Genomic DNA, 24,457 nt, shown 5'->3' on the forward strand with positions numbered 1-24,457 from the left:
GAGGCACACTGGTCTGTAATTTCATGATTCATCCTTTCTCCCCTTTTTAAAAATGGGAGCAATGTTTCCCTTTTCCAGTCACTGAGGGCATCACCTGATTGCCATGACTTCCAAACACAGCAACAACATCAGCCAGTTCCCTCAGGACCCTGAGATGCACATCAGATCCCACAGATCTGTGGCTATTCAGCTTCATCAAATTATCCCAACCTGCTCTTGGCTTATAGTGGAAGGGACTTCAATTTCCCCCACACATGCCCAGAAAAGCGGCACTTCAGAGAAGGGGAAATCGAGTGGACCAGGAAAACTGTCTGCAATTGAATCCCAATATTGAGCCTGTAACTGCTGCTATGCTAAATATCACCACCCTGGTAACACAAATTCAGGGTGCAGCCCTGTCATGAATGGCAACCCTGCATATTCTTTTTATGATTCCCAGTGAGAAAACTCCTTAGACCTGCTGGTCCTTAGATCCAGCAGTAAAACAAGCTGATCCACAAAGGGGTAACTATGCAGAATATATTTTATGCTATTCAGGCACATACAACCATGTCTTTGGCAAAACATGAAAAGCACGTACAAAGGATAAATTATTGAAAGCTAACAGCATCGGGAGTGTGCAGATTTTATTTGGAGTCCTCTTCTCCAGTGAACTTATTTCTTGCCAAGTCCCCGCATCCCACCATTAGCCGCTCTCTAGATGATCCAAGATCTTCCAGCTGTTTTCTTTGTCTGGTTTCAAGTTCTTCCAATCGCTTGCCAAGCAGGGCAAGCTCTCTTTGATGCTGCTCCTCCTTGAAATTTAAAGGAAAAAAAATGTGGCTCTATTACATTTTACACACTTAGAAGGGACGAAAATGAGCAATACATTCATTCATTTACAGTTTTTATTTTCCTTAAAGAAAAGTCCAAAACATCCTTATTTGTTAAATTTTACTCATCAATGTTTCATGGGTATTGTTATGACATTTTTGATGAACAGCATCAGGAAGAAATACATGTGCAGATATTCCTCCTCTCAGATGAAGGTGCACACAAACCTGATGTCTCAGTAACCATGAATCTGTAAAGTCAACCTGGTCAACCTCAGCCAGAGAGATTTTCACCCTCAGCAGCTCAGCCTAAGATGCTTTTAACCACACAAGAAATCAAGAGCAGCAAACTGCTCTGTAATAATGAAACCATGGTGTGCAAACAACACTACAATTTCTTGCTAAGAAGGAGCCATTTAAAGCCTCTGAGAGGAAGGACAAAGTATGGAGAACTGGCTTAAAACTACCCAGTTGTTACATTCTGTTACATATCCTTTGTCTTTCAAGTACTCCTTCCTATTGCAAGGAAGGGAACATCTCTAGATAACTCAAAATTTCTTACTTGTGTTCAAAGATGAAATATGCCTTCCTTAAGACTAAGGTCAGTAAAAAAGAAGTCTTTCAATACCCTCTTTTGCTGTATTATTTTCACAACTTGTAATGTATCCCCACCTGAAGAAAGGAGAAGGACACTGCAGGCCCTGGAGGCAAGGCAGACGATGGCGTTACACCGACTGGATTGAGTGACAGTATGTCAGGATTCAGAATTATACTCCGGAATTCATTGTGCCGACGTTGTAAGTCCTTTAGCCTCTTCTGGAGGCGAGCATATTCTTCAGAGGAAACATTCTGTCTAGGAAACAACATATTTCTTATTGCTCAAGATCTTTGTTGTCCTAACACAGCAGCACAGCTCTCCATAAGTGCTCTGCTGTTTAACACCCCCACTTTCTACCTATCTTTACACAGAAGAACTGGAAGGTAGATCTGTGTACATTCTTTTGCCTATATGTCAGTCTAAATGTCCCTCTACATATTTAGCTATCTGCTCTATTATAGATTAGAGTTTACATAAAATAAGCTTTTAATACCATTCACAGTAGCGAGTCAGACAAGCCACATTAAACTAATTATTCAAATCAAGCTCTCCATAGGGACTCAATGAAGAGAGAAAAACTACTTCATCTTTCAAAGAAGATGCCATATCTGTTTCTCTTGCAATTCTGAATCTTGTTCACTTACTTCTTTTAAAGGGATTCGTGCAACTGTGCCTAACTGGTATTTTTTTCTCTTTTTCTTCTTGAAGAGACAGCCCTGCAGTTGTCTCATGAGCTCTCAGCTGCCATCCTGAACAGAACCTATTCAAAGAATTCTAGTGCTGTTAAGGCCATTAGACTCCAGTTACTAATCTAAGTAACATGTATCTTCAAAAATACTTCATATTTGTAAGTCATACCTTAAGCATATGTAATTTTTCAAGCTAAGAAAAAGCAAAGTTTATTACCTATTTAACACTTGATTTTCTTTTTCTAGTTCTTCCATCTTGGCTTCCAAAAGTTCTATTTTCTCATGCATCCTCCTTTGTTTATTGTCATTGAGAGTCTTTCTCTGTCAAACAGATGTTTCAAACAGCTAAGCAATACCTTAATAGATTAGATCCTGTAAAAATTAAATCTAAACTGTATGTGGTTTCAAGCTGTGACACTTTATAGGATCTTCCTTCCTTAAAAAGAGATGTGTTGTTTGAAGGTGCTTAGATTGCCATGATGGGAAGCAGAAGAGATGGAAAATGGGAATGAAAGAGGCACAGCTGCCAGTCACTTGTTGGTCAGTGACCAACTGTACTAACATAATAATTAACTGTATAATAATTAACTGTATTAACAGCATCTGAGAATCACAATAGTCATCCTTTAAATGACCACATATAAATGAGTATAAGCATAACCAAAAAAGTATGCTTCCTTTTTTGTTTTTTGGTTTGGTTTATGCTGTTGTTTTTGTTTGTTCTTTCTCATATTGATCTTATCTTTTCATGACCTTAAAAGATACTGGTAGGTTTCATAATCCATGTTCAATGAATAACACCACTAATTAATCTTGACGTTTAACAAACAACCTGCCTTTCCTTCCAAACTATTTCATAAAAAGTAAGCTTAGGAGAAGAAATAAAATTTTAATATTCCATCAAGGACAAGTAGAACATCATTTGTCCAGTATCTAGTATCATCCTCCCTCATCAAGGGGTTTACCTCTTAACGATCAATGCACACGTATGTGCAAAGAAAGCCTCACAAAATCTTTGACAGCATAATAACAAAGCTGCCGGCTGTAATATTCTTTTGTGTGTCATTCAAGCTATTTCTATGCTAATCTTGAAGAACACAATATATTTAGTCATTATATACAGTAGACTGCCAATGAACTCTTAACACTGAAACAATTCTAGCTGGCCAACATAAAGTTGAACTTTACACGGGCTGGATCATTCAAAAAGGAAGAGACAACGTGCCTTTTTCTGAGCAACAGCAGCTCGACATAGCTTGTTCTTCATTTGCTTGTATTTCTCTTCATACTCTGTGATGCGCTGAGTAAGCATATGCTTCTCCTGCAACCATTCCATACGCTGGTATTCTGAAGTCCTTTGGAAAAATCAGGTTAAAAAATTAAGAGGTTATACAAACAAAGCAGATACAACACAAGAGCAGATGCCTATCCCAAACATCAGTTGTCAGAAGAGTTGACAACTACGTTCTCTGTTTAGGAGAGCAGGGTGCTGCCCTTTGGGGTCTTACTAAGTCTTTGTAACAGACTTGCTTCGGACATGCTCCCAACCAGAAAAAACACCAGCTCAACAGGAAGCTCCTACTAATATGGTTTCTAGACAACATTCCAGATGAACACACCCCAAAGGCATATGTTATCTGTTTAGACTTTTGCATGGTTACAACACACTAAAATTAGGCTGTGTTCTCTAGCAGTGTATAGGAAAGGAACTGTTTCTCCATGCTGCCTTGTTTGTTTGGGCTATCTGCATTGTGAGTCAAAGCAGACAAGAACTAATGGCATATTTAATTACATTATTGTTAAAAATTAAAATCAAATGGTGAGATTCTATGTAGCAGATTTTAAGAAGACCAAAGCTTGATATTAGTGCATCCACCACTACTCCAGTCCTGGGCAGATGCAGTTTCCCTACAGGGACTCTGAATGCATCTCCATAAACTTCTCACCAAACCACCTCTCTCTTCCTCACAGTAGAAGTATTGGGCATCATCCACTCTCACTTTGGGAAACATAGTCCTGGCCCCTGTGTCATCTGTCATGGCTCTTTTAGTTGACACAGCATGGCTTGTACCTCACTCTTGACTGTAAATAACTACTAGTACCCAGGAACCAAAGCACTTTGGACGAGCACTGCTTAGCAGTAAAAGGATTTCAGCTGAGGCAATGGTTAAAAATGCTTGAGTTGGGTGTGAGGGTTTCTTTAGGTGTTTTGGGTTTTTTAATTGTTGTTGTTTGATTGGTTTAAATGCCACTAACATTGTTCCCAAAATGCTAAACAAGTCCCTGTTTGAGCTTATCTCTGATCTGCATCAGTCTCATGGTTTGCCTTTAGCTTTTTTTCCTTTCACATTTTCATTTCCAAGCTTTAAAATTGACACAGCCAGACATGCAACTGATTTGCCTACTTATGCTCAATGCTCAACTGGCACTACATTTATTTATCTGAAACTTTTTATCTTGTTTTCTCATCTTTTGGTCCCTATTTCACTTCCTCTTGCTTTGGTGCAACGTAACTCTTTAGTGTTCAAGCTCATAAGAATTTACTGAACTGAGGAAGGATGTTCTATCACTCACAGATTCATAAAAACAATGGAAACATGACCCAAGGCTCCCAGGGTAGCAATGGCACAGACCTGCAGGACTTACATGCAGGCTACAAAGCTGCTTCATTTCTGCAGTACCAGCCTTAGTGCATCTCTCAGTACCTACATACTTGTTCAATGATCTCTAATGACTGACAAGTTCCTTCCACTGCCTTCCCAGGAAAACCTAGTCCTGACTGTTTTGTGATTCATAAATATGTAAATGAAAATGACAGTCTCATTCAAGTAACAGCAACACTCTCACTCAACATGTGAGTACACCTCCCTAAAGCAAACATCCAAAGTATTTAATGTGCTAGTGACATACTCTGCAGTCCAAATCCAATAATATCTTCAAATGCTAAATTTAAAAGCACTACTTAAACTAATGACAACATAGCAATTGCAGTACCAATTAGTAGCAAGAGAGGGGTTAAAACAAAAAGAAGTTACATTATACTCTTTGGAAGTTTTATATTTAATTTGGGATACTGACTTTTTAAAGCACCCACCACACAATAATCCAGTACTAGTTAGACAAATATTTGGTTACTAAACTAGGAAATTCTGTAAAGCCATTCCAGACTGACAAATTAATCTTTAAATTCCAGAAAAGTGTTCATTTCTATATGGAACCTTAATAAAATTTGGCTTCCTTCATCATTTGTCATTCTTTGATGGTATGCGGTCAAGCTTGTCCAAAAAAAGAAAATGATGATTTTTAATTTTGATGAGAGGAACTAGAAGATATTCTATAAGCTTTTACTTTCCTCATATCAGCTAAAAGTAGCTAGTGGGAAAGGGAAAGAAGTATTCACACATATACTGACTGGGACCATGGAACCTTATCATGCATAATACAATGCTTGACTGCTGTCTTCACACATATAGCTTAAACACTTCTAAAAGAACTGTCTGAACTGTCTGATCCTTTTATACCTATAGAAGTTTACACTCACTTCAGTATAAATGGAATTTCATTTTATGCAAGCAGGGTATCTTACTAATCAATAATTAATTTTAACAGATACGAATGGAAACAAAATCCTGTTTTTAAAGCTGACATGAGGAAAGCTTTTATACATGCTATTCCACAGAATGTACAGCCATTTTTTACAACTGTCCAATATTTCCTGTTCATTTTAACTTTTGGACTTTATTCAGAATCTATAATCCACAGTGAAGTAATCCACATGAGAAGAACACAAGCAGCATGAAAAGTAAAGCCAAGAGAAAAAAATTACTTCTCTGTTTCCAGTTGAGCTTTCTCTGCCTGAGTCCTTGCATGTTGACATTCTTGTTTCAATCTCTCTATTATTTCCTTCAACTTCTGATTAGATTCCAGCAAATCCTTTTCCGATTGAGAAAGTGAGGCAAGCTGGAGTTGGATATCATTTATTTGCTACCAAAACAAAAAATATTTTTTCAATTTCAGAAGGTATGCAAATAACCAACAACTGATTTTGAGATATTGAGACAATGTAAAATGGAGACACCAACTAGCTTTAGCTTTTCATTAGTCTGTTTTACTTGTTTGTTTTCTCTTTACTCAACTATTTCTTCAGAAGCTTTACAGTAAATCACTATGTGACAAAGGGTTTCTATTGTAGTTAAAACAAGAAAGATAGGCAGGACTCTTCTGCCGCTGAAGTGTCCCCCAGAACTTCAGAAATCCAACGCTTCTGCCCCAGGGCTGAACAGAACTCGAGGACCACGGAATATGTAGTAGCTGAGCTGTGGAGCTATCCAGGCTCTTCTGTCTCATAACACACTAAGTGTTACAACAGCCAACAGTGACTGTACTGATGAGTTCACAAAAGAAGGAAGCACTGAAAAGTCCAACCTCTGCAGCCAGCATATACAAACGATAATTTCCCTTTCCTTTTCCTCCCCCCACATGGACACTTAGATCCCTCAATTTCTGACTTCACAAGGAAAAAAATAATTGTCTCAAGTGCACACAGCTTGCAGAGTACTTGAATGCACAGCCATTGTCATTACCTACTAAATAACATCACAGGCAAGCAGGAGTTAAAAAAAATAGGTTTGATTTTCAACACTGCCATCAATTGACTCTGAAATAGAAATATACCTCTTTACACTAGTTTGTTCATTTATGAAACATCTGTTAAACACTTGAAGAACCTCAAATGAGAGATGCAGTATAAATGCAAAGCATTACCTAGAAACAATTTATAAGTCTCCATGGCAACTGAATCTCCAGTTAAATAGTGCATAACCATATTCAATATACCAGTCTATAAACATTCAGCTTTGAAATCCCTGTTACCCACAAAACACATGAAGCAAAAAGCTGTAATCCATTTACAGAGGTCCAGGAAAGCACGATTGATTTCTGAACACTTCTCCTTTAAATATCTGAAGTACACATTTCATCCCTCAAGGAAAAAAAAAAGCCTTAAAAATTCAATCTAATCTTCAAATACAGAACATGGTAAATACAGGAACGAATGTATTTCTCTATAAAACATTACAATGCAATAAAACCTTACCTCTTTCAGATTAGCATTTTCACATTTCTTTTCTTCCAGCTCTTCTGTCTGCATAGCTTGCTGTTGAATTTTTAATCTAAAATTGTGTTAGATATCCTTATTTTTATCTAATCAAAATACAGACGCTATAAATTAGGACAAATCAGCCTGACAAATAAATAGCATTATTTGAAAGGCTGATACATATTTAACTAAAAAAGTATTAAAAATATATTTCTATTCATTCTTAGAATTCACATAGGAATAAGACTTTTGGAGTATGATTCATTTTATCATGCTGACCTTCAACTACAGTAAGCCAAGTAAATGCCCAACCATAACAACTTACTCAGAGATATCATATTAGGGTCTCAGCTTGCCAATTGCTGCTATGGTGCCATTGTGGAATGAGAAATGGTTTACTCTAACACTGGGGCTATGCCAGCAGCCAGCACTTAACTAGTTTTAACAAACATGTATTGCCAAATTATTATTTCAAAATTGCCATTGAAAATAACACTTAAAGGTTTGGACGAAAAGTATTATCTTTTCAAACAGTTAATTTTTTTAATTCTGCACTCTTTTTTACATAGTTCAAAAGATAATTTTGTTTAATCTACACTAATGAACATTTCATAATGAATATTTCTGTATCTACAAATAGTAAGTTTTTATCCTGTCTACTGTAAAGACATTAAGGGGGAAAAATGAGAAGTTTGTGCTAAGATTAGAAAAAGTCACTCTACCGCAAACGCTGAAGTTCCTTTTTGCTAGATTCTTCTGCCATCTGCACAGCACGTAGCTTCTCTTCATACTGATCCTTTTCAGACTGTCTCCAAGAATCTTGTTCCAGTTTCATCTTCTCTAGATCAGCTAATCTGTTCTCAAGTTCTAACCTAAAACATTATTCAACATGCACACAAGAATTAATACAAAATACCAGAAGTGTTTAGTTAAGAGTGATATTTTTTAAAGTCTCACAAAACAGTGCTCTTTTAGAAACTGAGGAGGAAATCAGTAGGCATACTTTTCATTCTGTAAGGCTGCAATATTGTCAAAAACGTCTTCTTTGGCAGCTTGCACTTTACGAATTAGCTCCCGATCCTTTTCTACTAAAAGCACTTTATGACGTTCAACAGCTGCAGTAAGAATTTCCTTGTCGGACAGCAATCCTGCATTATACATTAAAAAACGTTAAACATATCATTATTGATAAGAATCTGCTAGAATCCTATATTTGAATAACTATAAAGTCACAAAAGGAAATTAAAAATCTCAATTCAAGTGATAGAATGAATGGGGGAAGGGGAAAAAAACAAAACACAAGAAAACAAGAAGGGACCTTTCTTAGTATAACAGTTATATTTTCAAAACTTTTGAAAAGTAACCATTACACTGGAATAACGGTCTATGAGAGCTTCTTACTTTAATAAATGAAAGTAATTAAACAGTTGATATTATTACAGTTAAACTCCAGAGCAATTTATACAAAACACTTGTGTCTGGATTTAAAATTTTTAAAAAGTGTTCCACAACAGCTATGCAAAGGTTAAGCAACAAAATTTTCATTTTCTGGAAAAGTTTACAGTAAACAGAAACTGGTTGTCAGTGAAACCACTAACTGGGCTACAACAAATCTCACATTTTAATCTACCTATATTACCAAATGAGGCATTTCTAAAACTATGACTTTATAGGCAGGGACAAATAATACAAACTAAAGTCTTGTAACTGACACCCATATTCACTGGCAAATAAGCCAACATGCTCTAACAGTGACTCCTGGTTATTTAGCTAATTCAGCAATGCAAATGGAATTCCACAGTAAATTCAGGTTAACTTAAATCTTGTCTGTATTCAGTTTCATATTTCATAGGGTCCAACATTTCTAGTTTGCAATACGCTGTAAGTATATTGTCAATACAGAAAACACCACTTTTTTGTTGCTCTTAGCAGACTTAATATTAAAGCAATAATATTAAGAAACAATTATTTCAGGAAGACAAAAGTAATATTTCGGGGCTATGGCCAATTAGTGAGGACAGTTTAAAACTGCGTAATTAAGTGGTTGTGTGATTTAATCACAACTCGTACTAGAAAGTTTTGGCCTTTTCACTCCAGAAAGCTATTTCAAGTTGCCTACATACTCAGCTGCATCAGGTATCTTACAGCAATGCCTGTTTCCGCAAAGCATGAGCTAGGTACTGTATTTTGTTTCATGCGGCAGCCTTATGGAATTGCTATCAATTCCACAGACACAGAATCAAAAGAACCCCCAACCACTGAAGCTCTGTGGCACGATATGGTTTCAAGCAGAGTATGAAAGACTCAAGAATTTAGCAATAACAGAAAAAAATAACCATATGAAGTACATAATTTGAAACAGATTATGCTCAAGTTATGTCACAAATGCATTAATTTACATCAATGAAAAACTGCTCTCAATTGTTCTTTGCCTAGTAGAGCAAGTGAAACAACACAATTATTTCAAATACCAAATGAATTGTCAGATGTATGACCTAGACCAGAAGTAGAAGCTGAAGACTGCTGGGGAGCGTTCAGAGAAAAAAAAATAGTTGTATTATTCTAACTGAAGTAACCAGATGAAATAATTACAAAATAATTTCATACTTTACCATCCATTTCACTCTGAATCTTGTTTCTTTCTCTTTCTACTTCACTCTTTGTTCTTGCTGCCTCCAGTTTGACATTTGTTACTTCCAACTTATGTGAATGTTTAAGTTCTTTTATCTATGAATTAGAAAAAACAACATCAAATTAACTATAATAAATTTATATATATTTACTTCACTTCTGACTAAAGATATATCAGAATCAAGCTAAAATAAATTTAATCTCCACAAGTAAATCAAAACAGTGATACCCAAAGTCAGAATATCAACTTCTTCCCCGAGTAATAGTCCCCTTGGCCTCCTGGAGTGCTACATTACTTTCTCAAAATCCAGGTCTTCATAGTTTTAAAGTGCATTTTAAATCAAATACTGCTCTACAGACACATCAAATGGCCTCATAAAAATAGGAGCTTTAAGAACATCAAATCAAAGAAAATAACTGCTTGCATGGAAACTTTCTATAGTTTAGGCATTTGAACACAGTAATTACACGGTCAATGCGAATTAAATATCTGGAGGAAAGCACTTATAATGAAAATCCATTCACAATGACAAATGTAATTACAACCTGCTAGCATATACAAGTGGCAAAAGGTTAAGAATGACACAGTAGCTTATTAAGTAACTACACGGAAGATTTAGTTGCTTATATATCAAGTTCATAACATTTCAGGGCAACTTGAAAAGATTTAAGGTGGGTTTTTGAAGGCAGAAAATCCAGAAGACAAACATGCACCTGTGCTCAGGAATAGGTTTGAGTGGGAGCAGAAGCAGGTGGAGGTTAGTATAGTAAAGCTTCTATTTTCCTCCCTGTGAGAAACATCATTGCAACATTTTATTTTGTCCTGCTTCTGGAGGGGAGCAGAGAAGACCAATTGATACAAAAAATAAAGACTGTAACAATCTTTGATATATTCTGGGAAACGACTGAAAGATGTTTACCAGAAGTTTTCCCCTCCTATTTAGCATTCATAGGGGCCAAGTATGGCATATTACCTAAAGAGGCTTTAAATAGTGGTATAGCTATACCTTATTCCTATGGAAAATTAGATTTTTTTTTTTTTTAATGAATGGCCAAAATTAAATACTTAGCACTCACAAATATGCACTGTAAAAAGATCTCAAAAAAAAAAAAGGAAAAGTGTACAAACATAGAACAAAATCTCTAAGATCTGGTGCCAACCCAACAAAGTTAATCAAATATATGTTAAGACAATGGTCAACTTAAAATGCTGTGCTTGGACTATGCTGACATTAGTCCAAGAAAAAGGCTTTACTAACTTGATTACTCTGCTTTTAATATAACCTAAATCTCCACAAGTAATTCCAGTGCAGCTTGCTTTCTGTAGCTAACACAGCCCATTCAGAGGATAGTTTTTAAGACCTCCAGAAGCCATGGCTCCATTACGAAAAAGAAAGAAAGGAGGGAGAAAGAAAGGAGGGAGAAAGAAAGGAGGGAGAAAGAAAGGAGGGAGAAAGAAAGGCAGGCAGGCAGACAGGCAGGCAGACAGGCAGGCAGACAGGCAGGCAGACAGGCAGGCAGACAGGCAGGCAGACAGGCAGGCAGACAGGCAGGCAGACAGGCAGGCAGACAGGCAGGCAGACAGGCAGGCAGACAGGCAGGCAGACAGGCAGGCAGACAGGCAGGCAGACAGGCAGGCAGACAGGCAGGCAGACAGACAGGCAGACAGGCAGACAGGCAGACAGGCAGACAGGCAGACAGGCAGACAGGCAGACAGGCAGGCAGGCAGGCAGACAGGCAGGCAGGCAGGCAGGCAGGCAGACAGGCAGACAGGCAGACAGACAGGCAGACAGACAGGCAGACAGACAGGCAGACAGACAGGCAGACAGACAGGCAGGCAGACAGGCAGACAGGCAGACAGGCAGACAGGCAGACAGGCAGACAGGCAGACAGGCAGACAGGCAGACAGGCAGACAGGCAGGCAGAAAAAGCAAAAAAAAGAAAAAAGGGAAAAAAAGAAAGAAAAAAAGAAAAAAGATCAGTTTAAAGCTCTAAAGACTGACTGTTTTCATGAACATTAAAAACATGAATATAAAGATACTTCACAAATCTTGTTCTGTTCAGGAAAAAGATCTAGAAGATGGAATAATAAGAACATAACCTCACTCTTTAGAGATACTTTTAGGTTTGACATTTCTCCTGTAAAGTCACATATTCTTTGTCTTTCAACTGGAACTGAGGGGAAAATTCCATACTTATTTTAAGTCACAGCAGAAGACATTGTTACTTTATTCTTAGTCTAAAATATAAGCAGAAAAATATAACAGGATGTGAAAAACACTTAAGATACCATAAAAGTACTTACTTGAGCAGTTAAGAAATTGACTTCTCGTTCAGATTTGTGAAGTTTGCTAGTTAAGAGAATGTTTTGCTCATGACTCGTCTGCAGTTCCTTCTCAATGCGATCAACCTGTAGTTCAACAGACTTCTTTTCTGCCTTGAACGAAGGAAGCATTTTTTAAGATTTTTGGAGCTGGGTTGCCTCTTGTTTCTTATTTGAAATATTTGATTGATCTGGGCTTTCAGATATTACTGTCTCATTAATAATAATAACATAATAATATATAATATGATATATAAATATTCATCTTTGCTCAACCATATTTTCCAATATAACAAGTGCCTTGAATTTTACTGAAAAGTCACAACTATTTTTACTAACAGACTATTACTACACACTACTATTAGTTTTTCTTACTATTACTACTAGTAGTAATAATATTACTATTACTACTACTATTTTTACTACACAGAATCACTCCCATTTTCAATCCTCCTTGAAAAGGAGTGGTGGTAATCTGACTTGGTTAGGAGGCTGCAGGTGTGCTTACCAGTAAATTACTGGGCTATAAACAGTGTAACTACATATGGTGTTATATGCTGGCCTATGCAGTCATACTGACAGAAGAATTAACATCCTGGAGAGGAAATAAAATGCAATTACTGTGTTACAGACTCTGATCTTCACAAGACAAGACCCTGGTCTTTACTGAATATCAAAAAGGTAATCTGTGATTTCACCTTCCTTTTTCTAAACACTGCTGTTTTCAGTAGGGCTCTCTTTAAAGCTGTCTAAGAAGATTACAGCAGTTTTAAAGTTGAGAACAGAGTATTTTGTAACTGAAGTATACAGCACTGATAATAGTAAAAAAGAAAATGAACCAACTATTTGCATGCTGCAACTGTGTGAAGAATCTAGATGAAAAGGCTTGCTATCTAGAGAGGTAGCAAGGACTGACAGAAGGTCTGAGGATGAGAGACAAGGTATACAGTGGAAAAGTGCAACAGCCCAGAAATACCAAGGAGAGCTGAGTACTAAACAGCTGCAGTAATGTGCTGGAGAAAGAAGAGGCATTGGTAAGCAAAAAAGATGACAGATGAGGAAAGGATTAAGGAGAGGAGCATCATGTGACATTTTTGAAAATAATAAAGAATTTACTGCAGCAGATTATTAACATATTGGTTTCTAAGTCCAGCTAATGGCAAGTGCTGACATGACCTTCTTACTGACTACAAATATGGATATGACTCGCTTCTTTAGAAAGGAGATTATTCAGCAGAATCTCTCAGTTGGGAGACTGTCCAAAGTTGAACTGTCAGTGTATGACTCCCAGTCAACTACAATTTGATTTTAAATCTGAAATGTACAAATTCAAATTGTGGAGTCAGTGGCAAAATTATCAGTGATTTCAGTGACAGTTCTGTCAGGCCAAGTGCCATTCTTACTACACTCTACAAGAAAGGGAAATAATAAAAGAAAATCTTACCTCTAGAGATCGCATCATGGTCTGCATCTCAGCTAACTGTCGTGCTTGTACTCTTTGAACATTTTCTGCTTGGACGACACAGTTGTGTCTTTCTGCTCTTAGTTCTTCTACTTCTGCTTCTAAGGCTTTTAATTTCTGACACAGTTGTGCCTTTTCTCTAGAAAGTGCCTCCACACGTTTACTGTCCCTTGTGGGATCAATGCAAAGCAGCTGATTATGGAGTTCTTCCTTATCTTTATCCAGTCTTGCAATCTGATAGTTGTTAATCAGAAAAATAAAAAGTTCTTACATTGGTTAGGTGTCAGGCAGGAACAATTACAGTAGTTAACAATTCAGAAAAGAGCAGCAGTAGACATTTAAACATTCATTTGTTTAGAGTAGGAAATTCAAAGCAAGACCACCTGAATGCCTGTAATTAGTGCGGACTTTTTGAGAACACTACAGAGTGCAACACTGACTGATGTCCTTATTTGCAAGCTGGATGATGGCATGGATTCACTTTCAGCAAGCTTGAGTGTGACACCAAACTGGGGGGAAATGGTCAATCTGTTGGAAGGCAGAACTGCTATCCAGAAGAATCTGGACAAGCTGAAGGAATGGACAGAACTGGATCCTCTTCAACAAGAAGAGCAAGACATGCATCTGAGATGGAGTAATCCAATGCAACAGTACAGGCCCGTAGCAATTGTCTAGGAAGTATCTCCATGGAAAAGGATCTGGGAGTCCTAGTGGACAACAAGCTAAACATTAGTTAGCAAAGCACCCAATTCAATCCTGGCAGATTGGCAGAAGGTTAACTAGCAGATCCAGGGAAGTGATCCTTTGTCCCCCTTCCAGTACTGGTAAAGCTGTGTCTGGAGTTTGTGTCAGGTCCAGATGGCCACTAAGTTGTTCAGAGGGTTGGGGAATTTGACAAATAGGGACAAGATGAGAGAAGTAAGCCTCAGCTCAGAGAAGAGAAGAAGATGCACAGTGATGGGAAGAGAGGCAACAGGCACAATTTGGAACATGTGAAGTTCCAATTACATATTATGAAAAAAGTTTACCATGAAGATGGTTAAATACTGAAAGAGTCTGCCCAGAAAAATTATGGAATCTCCATCCTTGCAGATGTTCAATACTTGGCTGGATATGGACCTGAACAACCTGATCTCATTACACTTCAATATTTTAAACACTATTTTGGACTATAAAGAGTCTCTTCCAACTTATCTTATGATTCCACAATTTCATAATTCCAACAGAACTCAAATCTGCTAAAAACTCCAGAGAGCCAACATGACTGGGCCCTGACAGACAATAAGCCAAAAAGAAACAAACAAAAACCCAAACCAAAACCCAATAACAACAATGAAAACCCCAGATGTCTCTTACAAAGTAGTACAAAACGTACAAGCCAATCTGGAGACTGTATTTAACAAACACATAAATTCATAGATTGCTACATTTCAAAATAAGTTACATGGACTGAATATAACAGTGGGAGCAAAACAGTGAGAAAGAAAAGTAAATAAGAATTCTCTCCATATTTGGAGACTAGTCCAAACTCTTATCTGCAGCAGTCCTTTTAAAAGTTTCACTAGTGTTCTCTAGGAATAAACCTGATTTCTGCAGCAAAAGCCCTCCAAATGCCTTTTATGAGGAGATTCAATTGCATGATATGCCTAAGCCATCATTTAAGAATTAGGATGTTTTTATAGCCTCCTTATGCAAAATGACATGGAATGTTAAAAAGCCTTTGAGAGAAACCAGATCACACTGTGCCCTGGGCTCAAGGTAGTTGTATTCTGTGTAAGTGTGCTAATTAGCTGCAGGACTAGCAAAAACTCAACAAGCCCATGAGAGAGGCAGGCTGTAAAGCAGCATGTGGGTTTAGCTCCAGGAAGGATAACTGTTCTGTTTTTAATGCACTGCATCTGCAAACTTGGATTGATTTTGCAAGTGATGATTGCTTTGATTTGTGTCTGATGTTTGGAGTAATACATTCAAATCTGGCATCTTAGAATATATGCTTCCACACAAATACTTAAATGGATATGCAAATGACATCTGCAACTCATTTACAATGATGTATATATTTAAAACCTAAATCTGCTGGCAATTTATTTAGCCACATACACTTTCAAAAGTCCAAAGAAATGAACGAATGGTTTCTTCAGGAGCTAATACTTATGAAGTTACCAAAGTTTTCAGTATCTTTTTGATTATCACTATCTTGATCCCAACTAAGATCATGACAAGTACGTTGCTAAATGTACCCTTATCTGCTATTAACAATATCTCTTCCTTGATAAGTTGCCACATAAGTAATTTAAAGACTAAACTTACATTGGTTACTCAGATAATTTATTAATTTTAAATTAGCATCATGTCACAAATCACAAATGTGATTAAAAACAGCATTAAGCAAACATGCTGGCAGTCATTTACCAGAAAGCAAGTTATTCTTACTTTTAATAGCACAAATAATATTGCAACCCATCACTGAACAAATCTACAGAGGCAGCCTTAGGCTAAGTCACAGAAGTGCTTTGAGAATTAAGAGAATAGAAGCAAACATGACATGGAGTCAAACTGACAACCCTTCAAGTACCAACATTACCACAGTGTTCAAGCAGCTTTGTCAGAGATAATGTCTGAGCTACTATAATAGTCTACGTACCTCAGCCTCATATTTTATTTTCTTCTCTTCTAAAATATGTGCATGTTCTTCCTTTTGATGCTCAAATTCTGATTTCAGAAAGGTATGGTCATAACGAAGTTTGTTATATAGTGTTCTGTATTTTTCTACTTCCTAAGTTAGACCGAAAAAAAAAAAGTTTTCAAATGCATTTCCTTTAAATGTCCATGCAACGTTCCTATTGTTTCACAAGTTATCTCTGATGAACTGAATGTCACCTCCTCCCTCTTCCATGATTTCAATCTTCCCTGCCTGGGACAACAGTACCAGACAAATAATGCCATACTTGGCTCCCCTTTCAGTTTTAATTTCCTAAGGTTTAGGACGAATTATAAAGCAGTGATCACTACCCTAAATAAAATAAAATTTCAATGACTTACATTTTCTAGCTTCTGATAACGCTCTCTCATAGGAGACTCCAATTCCTCATATATTTTTGCTTTTAACCGTTCTAATTTTTGAGGAGTTAGCACCTTAAAACAGAAAAGTATCACAAGTGATAAGTATTATTCAGTTATTTACACTGTGATAGGTCACATAGCCAGGAAAAAAGTATTTAAAATATTATTTTTGGAATTCTACTTAATTCTCTATATTTTTCTAAAGAAATTTCAATAGTAGCTACAGAAGCTAAAAAGTATTAGTGAACGAAAAATATTCAGAGGCGATAGCAGAAGCATTTGGAATGTCAGCATTTAGCAATAGAAGCAACACAAATTGCATGCTGAATTGCAAAGAGATTTATCTCCTCCGTGGTGGATGGGGGAAGGAAAAGCAGTCTCACATAAAAGATAAAGAATTAGTGTCTAACAGAAAGTGAACCAACCCAAAAGGATCTAAATAGCAACACCAAACAATTATTTGCAAAACATATTAGTGTGTGTTCTCCAATGGATACATGGGTACTGGTTTGAATGAAAAACACTATCAGGAAAGATTCCTTGCCTTAAGCTCCATTCTGTATGGTATTTTGTTAAAATTTCTTGGTATGGTTCACCAAGAAACAGAGTTTAAAACAAAAAAATTCATCCACAACTGTGACAATCTTATTTATTCTACTTCTCTTTCACTTATCTGTACTCTGAAGTCCCTGGAAACTAGTTCTAGATATGGTGCTGAGGCGCATGTCCTCCTTTCGGAGTCTGGGCGCATGTCCTCCTTTCGGAGTCTGGGCTCTTTTGGTTTGAGATTATATTTGTTTCCTAAGAACATGTCCTGCATCACTTTAAGGAAAAAATCAGCTGCATAGTGTCACCCAAGTTACCTTAAATGTTGAGGAGTTTTTTTTGTTTGATTTTGGTTTGGGATTTTTTAAGAAAAAGAAAGAAGAAAGCTGTCATCATGAAGAGAAACAAATATCTATTTTTCTAATCACTTATCCTAACTGGTTTAGGCACCTAAGTTACCCTCCAAGACAGATGATTTTCCCCTTAACAGCAGAGCAAGCACAGACAAGAGACTGAGAGTCTTACACAGTACCTAACAAGAGGATTTGGATGATTCAGTTAAACAAGCAAACAGTAATTTCAACCCGTAGTCACTCCAGAGAAGAGCCATTACTTGGACTGGGTGAATTTCAAGACATCTGAAATACATCCAAGCTGGGTGTATGCATGCTGCATTAACAGAAAAATATGCATGGCCCTACTACAGAATAAAAATACATACCAAGTCCTTCCAGTAAATTATCTCACCTGCTGCTTCACTTGCTCCAGCTCTTGTGTTTTAGCCAGCAACTGCTCTTGAAAGTCAGCAAGAAGCTGCTGAAATTTGTCATGTACAGCCTGTTTTTCAACTAACAAGCGTTTCAGTTCATCTTGTGATTTGGTATAATCCTCTTGTAATCTGAAAGATAAAATACATATTTACTTTATATTCACCTTTTAAAATTGGACTTTAAAGCTTGAAAGACTAACACACAGAAGCAAACATACAGACACCAAATAAGAACTAAGCTATTAATATCTTCTTTCTGTAATATACTGAAAAGTTATCCCACACTTATAAACATAAAAAGTGCTGCAGAAGCATCATCTGCAATGTCTTAAGGTACTTTGAATTGTTTCTTTTCTAATATGAACAACATTCAAATCTGTCCTTACACACAGAAATAGCTAACACACATCTCACACATACAAATAAATCCCTTCCAACATCTACCTTTACCTTTTAACAACTCAAAGAGAGAAACTTGTTTAAATTGATGTACCTTAGATGTTCAGCCCTTAGAGTTTGGTAATTTGCTTTGTGGTGCTCACTTCGCATTTTTTCATCCATCAAAAGTTTTAGTATTTCTTGTGAATTAGCTGCTTCACCACTTTCACCCACAAGAGGAAGGAGGTTGCCCAAACCATCCATTGTATGAGGACTGTTCATGATGAGTATGGAGAAGACAAGATTAATGTATAACTAATCAACAAGACCATTCACTTGTTCTGCTGACATCTCAGAAGATGAAGACACCTGAACAAATACAAGGACATGTAATTAGCATTCAAGTACATTCACAGCTCAAAAGTTTCACACACTGCTTTTGCATTAAGTACAGAAGAATCCTGGTTCTGCTGTAACACAGATTAGAAACCTTTACTGAAAGTGCAACTCTTCTCTGCTCATGCAGCCTGCGCTGAGAAGTAATAGCGCTTCCAGGGGCATAGAATACACTTAAACATGAAGGTCATTTGAGTCCATACACAATAAGAACAAGTACTACTATCTGAAAGATTACACAATGCGTTATTTTTACTTATGCTATACACTGAGACTCCAACTATGATGCCCCAATCATGCCTTTTTAATCAGAGTCCAAGCAGAGGCCACAGACAGCAGACACACAGCTTTTCTTACTACTTATTAAAAAGTCTGTTACACTGTCCTAACATGTTGTATTAATCAACACACCAGTGTTTCAGCTGGAAGAAAAGCCGATCATTCTCTATTGAATTACTATCAATTCTCTCTGGAGAAGAGTTAAAATATCAGGGACAGCCTGGAAGACATCTGCCCACAGTTCAGTTCTGAAATATGTCACTTCCTCATTTTCAAAGCTTATCTTATGGTTTCTTGTGACCATTCATGGAAGACTTTTGCAAAATGTGATAATATCAGATTGGTGTGAGGAAAGCTGCAAATCAAGAGTTCCTGAGAAATAAGGAACTATTCTAATATGCCTCATTGGTGCTTTTTGATATTTGAAGCAACAGGTATTAATCTGATCATTACTGACACTTCTACAGCATCTGGGGGTGGGAGGACTGTAACTGAATTTTAGGGACATTACAAAGTTTTAAAAACAACTACTCTGCCATTTTTGCTTTTTGCATAGCTGTACTGATGCCCAAGAAGTCCATGTCTGCCATGTGCAAAGTGTACCTTTGTATAAAGTAAAACTCAAACAGAAACAATGATAAATCCCTGCCATCACTACAAACACCTCATCTTCTTTACATGCACAGCTGCGTGTATATTTCCTATCAATGCACTCTTTCACAGATGTATCTTAAACACTTACAATTTGATTTTATAAACTCCTGAACTATAAGCAAGATGAAAATCTGTCTTCCATACTGGGAAAAACCACCCATTCCCCTAAGACATGATAATGTCAAGAAAAGGTAAATGTAAGACTTTCTTTCCCATTTTTCCTTCCTCCATTGCTAAAACAAGAAAAAGTCAGAGAAAAATCTACCACTTGTAACATCAGTCTAGGCAAAGCAACAACAGCAAGTTGGTATTCTGCTTTACCCAAATTTGCTGAAAGAATGAAGAGGAAGAAACCAGAATAAAGAACATTCTCCTCTATGACTGTCATAAATGCACAACCAATTTCAAACATTAATGACACAGGTTTTGAAGACCCTTCTAATCAATACAATCTCTTTTTCATCCCTGAATTTTGTTGGCTGTTGAGAAACAAAGGACAACAGCAATTTTCAAACTCAATATAACGACATTTTCAATTGTTAAACCAACAGCTGGATGAGGAAAACAGGTCAGTGATGCTAAAGACAATAAATCACGTGACAAGAGAGAAAGCTCTGGTACAGAGAAGAATCAAGGCAGCATGTCCCAAAGAATTTCTAAGCATATCAACAGGGTTAACAAGATCACTATTAAAAACAAACAAAAATCCCACACAGACAATAAGAACAAACCAAAACAACAAACCAAAACAACAAAAAACCCCAACAACCAGGCAAAAGCGCTTTGCTTTCATATGCTATAGATACTAAATGTGACTATCAAACTGTAAGCCAAAGCTCAGAATTAGGAACACAGCATGTAAAGTCAGGTCTGAATCCTGCTGCTTACTTGAGTAAGAAGTATTTTTGAAGTGGCGTAATGGAGATAAAGTCAAAGACACTGAGAAAACACTATCTTTTCTGAGACAACGTCAGCCAAGATAAGCTGGAACACAGCCTTTTGTACTTTCTATTCCAAGCTGCTGCAGATGAGAAGTATATTCTCTCCTCACAGCTTTCGTTACTATCAAAAAGTGCACAAATTACAAAGCAAGACACACACCTGGCCATGTATTCATATGCATGAAGATTTCATGAAAAAGATAAAAGGAGCAGAGAGAGGGAGATAATTGCAGCTGACAAAACAATGCTCCGAACTGCAAAAACCTGTTGTAGTTAAGGAAACAAAACTCTTTCGGCTTGCAGGGACATCTAGCGGCAAATGTAATGATGTGCACTCCCGGTGACAACTGTGAAACAGACACCAGAGATTTCATTACCTCATGAGAGCTCTTTCCTCGAAAACACAAAGAGCAATTTGCAGTATTTAATCTATTCACATGCAAAAAAGTTTTTTTTTGTTGTTTTGGGGCTCTTTTTCAGAAGCTATCACAAAATAATTTCTGGCAGTACACTGCCAGTAGTCAACAACATTTAGGGATACAAATACTTTAAGTGTATGACCAACCAGAATCTCTTCTGTGCTAATGGCTAACAGTAGTTAGTCAGTGAACAGGCCTTAAATAATCTTCAAAATTATACAAAGACTACACCCATAATTTTTGAGAAACACTTTAGAAGAACACTAGGTACTTCCTCTCTTGGAGATGTGTTCAAGAAGTGGAGAAGCATAAAACATACTTTAAAGAAACTAAACTCGCCATCATATCTAAACTTAATTCTGCACCTGCTTAATTGCCAAATTTTATCAAGCTACCAAACTGCAAACTTGTATCAGTCACCCCAAATTCATGCTATGAAAGCTTAACATCATTTTCCACAGTACAAGTGGCATTGGTGCAGAGTCCTGAAACCTAGGAAATGCACACTCTATAGGTAAAATGGTAATACATACTGTAGTACAGCTAAGTGAAGTAAATCAGTTACATTTCCAAGAATCACCTTTGTTTTGCCTTTCTTCTCCAATTTTTTCTTCTTCTCAAGAAAGAAACACTGCTGAATGACCTACTATACATCTCTCCTCTTTATAGTTGCACATCATGAAAGGGCTTTCCTTTTGCAAGATTTTTCAGCTCTATTATTTTAACTTTTTCTTTGCTACAAGCTTAAAAGTGAAAATACTTGCATTTAGAGAAAAATATGATCTATCAATATGATTTTATTCTTTCTTTGAATTTTTTATGGCATTTTGTTTACAACAGCAAGGCTGCCTTCCTGTTCACCCAGCATAAATGACGTGACTGCACCATGTATTGGTAATTCCCCCGAGTACCATACATAACTCACTCATGGCTCTCTTTTCCATGCCACACTTAAAATACTTATATTTATCGTGTTTGAATGCAGTTTTAGACATCTAGATGATACATTGAATATAATTTTGCAACTAAGTAAAAACTTGATCATATTTAGCCTTGTGCCAGGTTTTGCTCAAGCAGCGAAATTCTCAGTAAAATCTGTGAGTCAAAGAGCTTCTTCACACAATTCATGGTCTAATTCCTCTGCCTGCTTCTGTCACAACTCCAGACCTCTTTATTTGCGCTTTCTTTTTTTCTAATCCAATTAGCCAATATCTTCTGAAACAATGAACTATTTGCCTGAAAGACTGAAAAACTCAAGGAAAGCACAGCCTTATTAAAGCAACTCTTCAAACACCACCCCTTCTCATGCCTGCTCAAGAGCCTACAGTAAGACCAGATAATGATCTAATGCAAAAGTGTAATCCAACACAAGAGCTCACTGTCACCAGGAACGGGAGGGTTCCACTCCTCGTTTCTTTGTCGCCATTCCTGTGTTTGTCATTCATCAGAACCCTTCATGGACTGTTTTAACTCAAGAAGCCAACACACTCAAACAAGCAGAAGACACTCAATAGTTTTTCTGTGAGGTCAGTGAGTCATACAAGCTCATGGAAAAATCCAGCAAGCGACATCATCAGTGAAAGTGGGCAGCTGGTACGAACTAGGGGAAAGGAACAAAGAGCCAAGTAAACAGAGGAGGAGGAGCAAGCCTTTCTCCTTTCAGGAGCAGAGAGCTGGCACAGCACAGAGCTCAGATGTTCACAAAATCACAGCCTTGGACTAGACACCCTGATTTTACACAGTCATAACAACAAACCCTATCTTAAACAACTATGCAACACACTTAGATCAGACTTCCCATGAACATCAAGTGTGTAACAAAGAACCCCAAACCCCTTTCTATATAATTTGAGAAATGTGACAACATGCTCATTTTTCTTTAACAGCCCAGATTCTACTGATCTGTCATCAGCAACTTGCAACAGTCAAAGCAATCACCTTAAAAAAAATCTAGGGAGGCAAAGCCAAAGAGAAACAGGAAATCCTTTGTTATAGAGAGTTCCATAACCTAGACACAGCTCAGATGTTACTGCAGAGAATCCACTGAAAATAAACACTAAATGCTTTTGTGCACCTAAGTGTAGAAATACTGGAGAACATCTGTATGACAGCTGCATTACAGAAGACATCAATCTCATGCAAGCTACTATCACTCCCTCCACAACACTGTTCAGGGTCAAAGTTTCAACAATTAACTGTATACTATTGCAGTGTCCATCCCTACACACGGCACAAACCTTTCAGTTTCTGTCTTGTACTACAGATCCAGTTATTTATGAGGTGAAAAACAACAATCAAGGTTCTCTTTTAACTCAGGGCTAAAATTTAGCTTTAGCTAAATGTGGCTAAATTTAGCTTTAGCCACATATACCACCAAGTCAAACTGACAGTAGTTACTGATCAAATTGAATTTTGAACAGAAGCTACACCTAGTAAACTGAGCTGTACTCAAGAGCAGCCAGTCTCCACACACCATGTATGTCTTCCACTGTTTTTCCATGGTAAGAGACCTTCAAACACACATTAACTTTCGCTCACTAAAATCTCATCAAAGCTCTACTCGGGCATACAAATGGCTGCTTTTTGCAAATACAGCTATAGTCCACAAACAAAACTTTTCTGAAAAATCACTTCCCTTTCATGCTGACTCAAAAATCGAGATGTTCAGGGAAGGCATAGGTTTCACATTGGCATACAGTCAACTGTGACCTTTTTGCTATTTTTTTTTTTTTTGGTTGCTTTTTTTGGTGGGTTTTTTTTTTGTTTTTTTTTTTTTTACTTATAGACGTAGGAGCTCGGTCAGAGGAATAACACTAAGACGGCTGACACACATCCAGAAGCACAGAAAAATAATAATTTTCCTCACAGCGAACGTGGCTGAGGATCGCTGGTGGAAAGCAAAGCAGACAAGCGTAAACACTTGAAAGCCCGCAGCGAGCGGGCTGCTCCTGCCCCTGAACTGTGCCAGGCGATGGCGAACGCGGCAGGCAGGCCGCAGAGGCCGCGGCAGGCTGTTGGCGGAGCTGGAGCAGCGGGCACAGAGCAGCGCTGGGCTCTCCGGCTGCCGCGGCTCCGCGGTCAGCAACGGCCCGGGCCGGGGGAGCGCGGGGAGCCGGGCAGAGGCCAGGGGGCCTCGCCGCCCGCCCGCCGAGAGGCGCGGCCCCACGCGCGCAGAAGGGCCGCGGTCAGCCCAGTCCCCATCAGAGCCCGGCTCCCCCCTGACAGCCCAGTCCTCCGCACACCGCGGCTCCCCCCTGACAGCCCGGTCCTCCGCACACCGCGGCTCCCCCTCGCACAGCGGAACCCCCCCACAGCCCAGCCAGGTGTGGCTGCCGCCGGCCCGAGCGATTTAAAAATGGCGCCTCTCACCTCCCGCCGGCTGCGCCGCCCGCCGGGGCC

At 38.0% G+C, this 24,457-nt stretch overlaps 1 protein-coding gene across 3 annotated transcripts; it reads right to left on the reverse strand.

The window, feature by feature from the left end:
• Positions 1 to 505: 505 nt before the first annotated feature.
• On the reverse strand, positions 506 to 24,457 carry CEP83 (centrosomal protein 83). Of its 3 annotated transcripts, none has more exons than XM_068190394.1 (16): positions 24,428 to 24,457; positions 18,485 to 18,738; positions 17,970 to 18,120; positions 16,656 to 16,748; positions 16,258 to 16,389; positions 13,596 to 13,847; positions 12,134 to 12,265; positions 9,810 to 9,924; positions 8,201 to 8,345; positions 7,920 to 8,069; positions 7,195 to 7,270; positions 5,926 to 6,083; positions 3,325 to 3,454; positions 2,317 to 2,420; positions 1,485 to 1,665; positions 506 to 794 (listed from the first exon to the last, which is right to left on the reverse strand). In XM_068190394.1, the coding sequence occupies exons 2-16, from the start codon at positions 18,649 to 18,651 to the stop codon at positions 627 to 629; spliced, it is 2,154 nt and encodes a 717-aa protein (XP_068046495.1). In that variant the 5' UTR covers positions 18,652 to 18,738; positions 24,428 to 24,457; the 3' UTR covers positions 506 to 626. The 3 variants fall into 3 exon arrangements, with proteins under 3 accessions (XP_068046495.1, XP_068046497.1, XP_068046496.1); XM_068190396.1 differs by lacking the exon at positions 24,428 to 24,457 and adding an exon at positions 20,800 to 20,975; XM_068190395.1 differs by lacking the exon at positions 24,428 to 24,457 and adding an exon at positions 20,587 to 20,734.

Source organism: Anomalospiza imberbis, chromosome 5 (genome assembly GCF_031753505.1).
Source record: "Anomalospiza imberbis isolate Cuckoo-Finch-1a 21T00152 chromosome 5, ASM3175350v1, whole genome shotgun sequence".
Lineage (NCBI taxonomy): Eukaryota > Metazoa > Chordata > Aves > Passeriformes > Viduidae > Anomalospiza > Anomalospiza imberbis.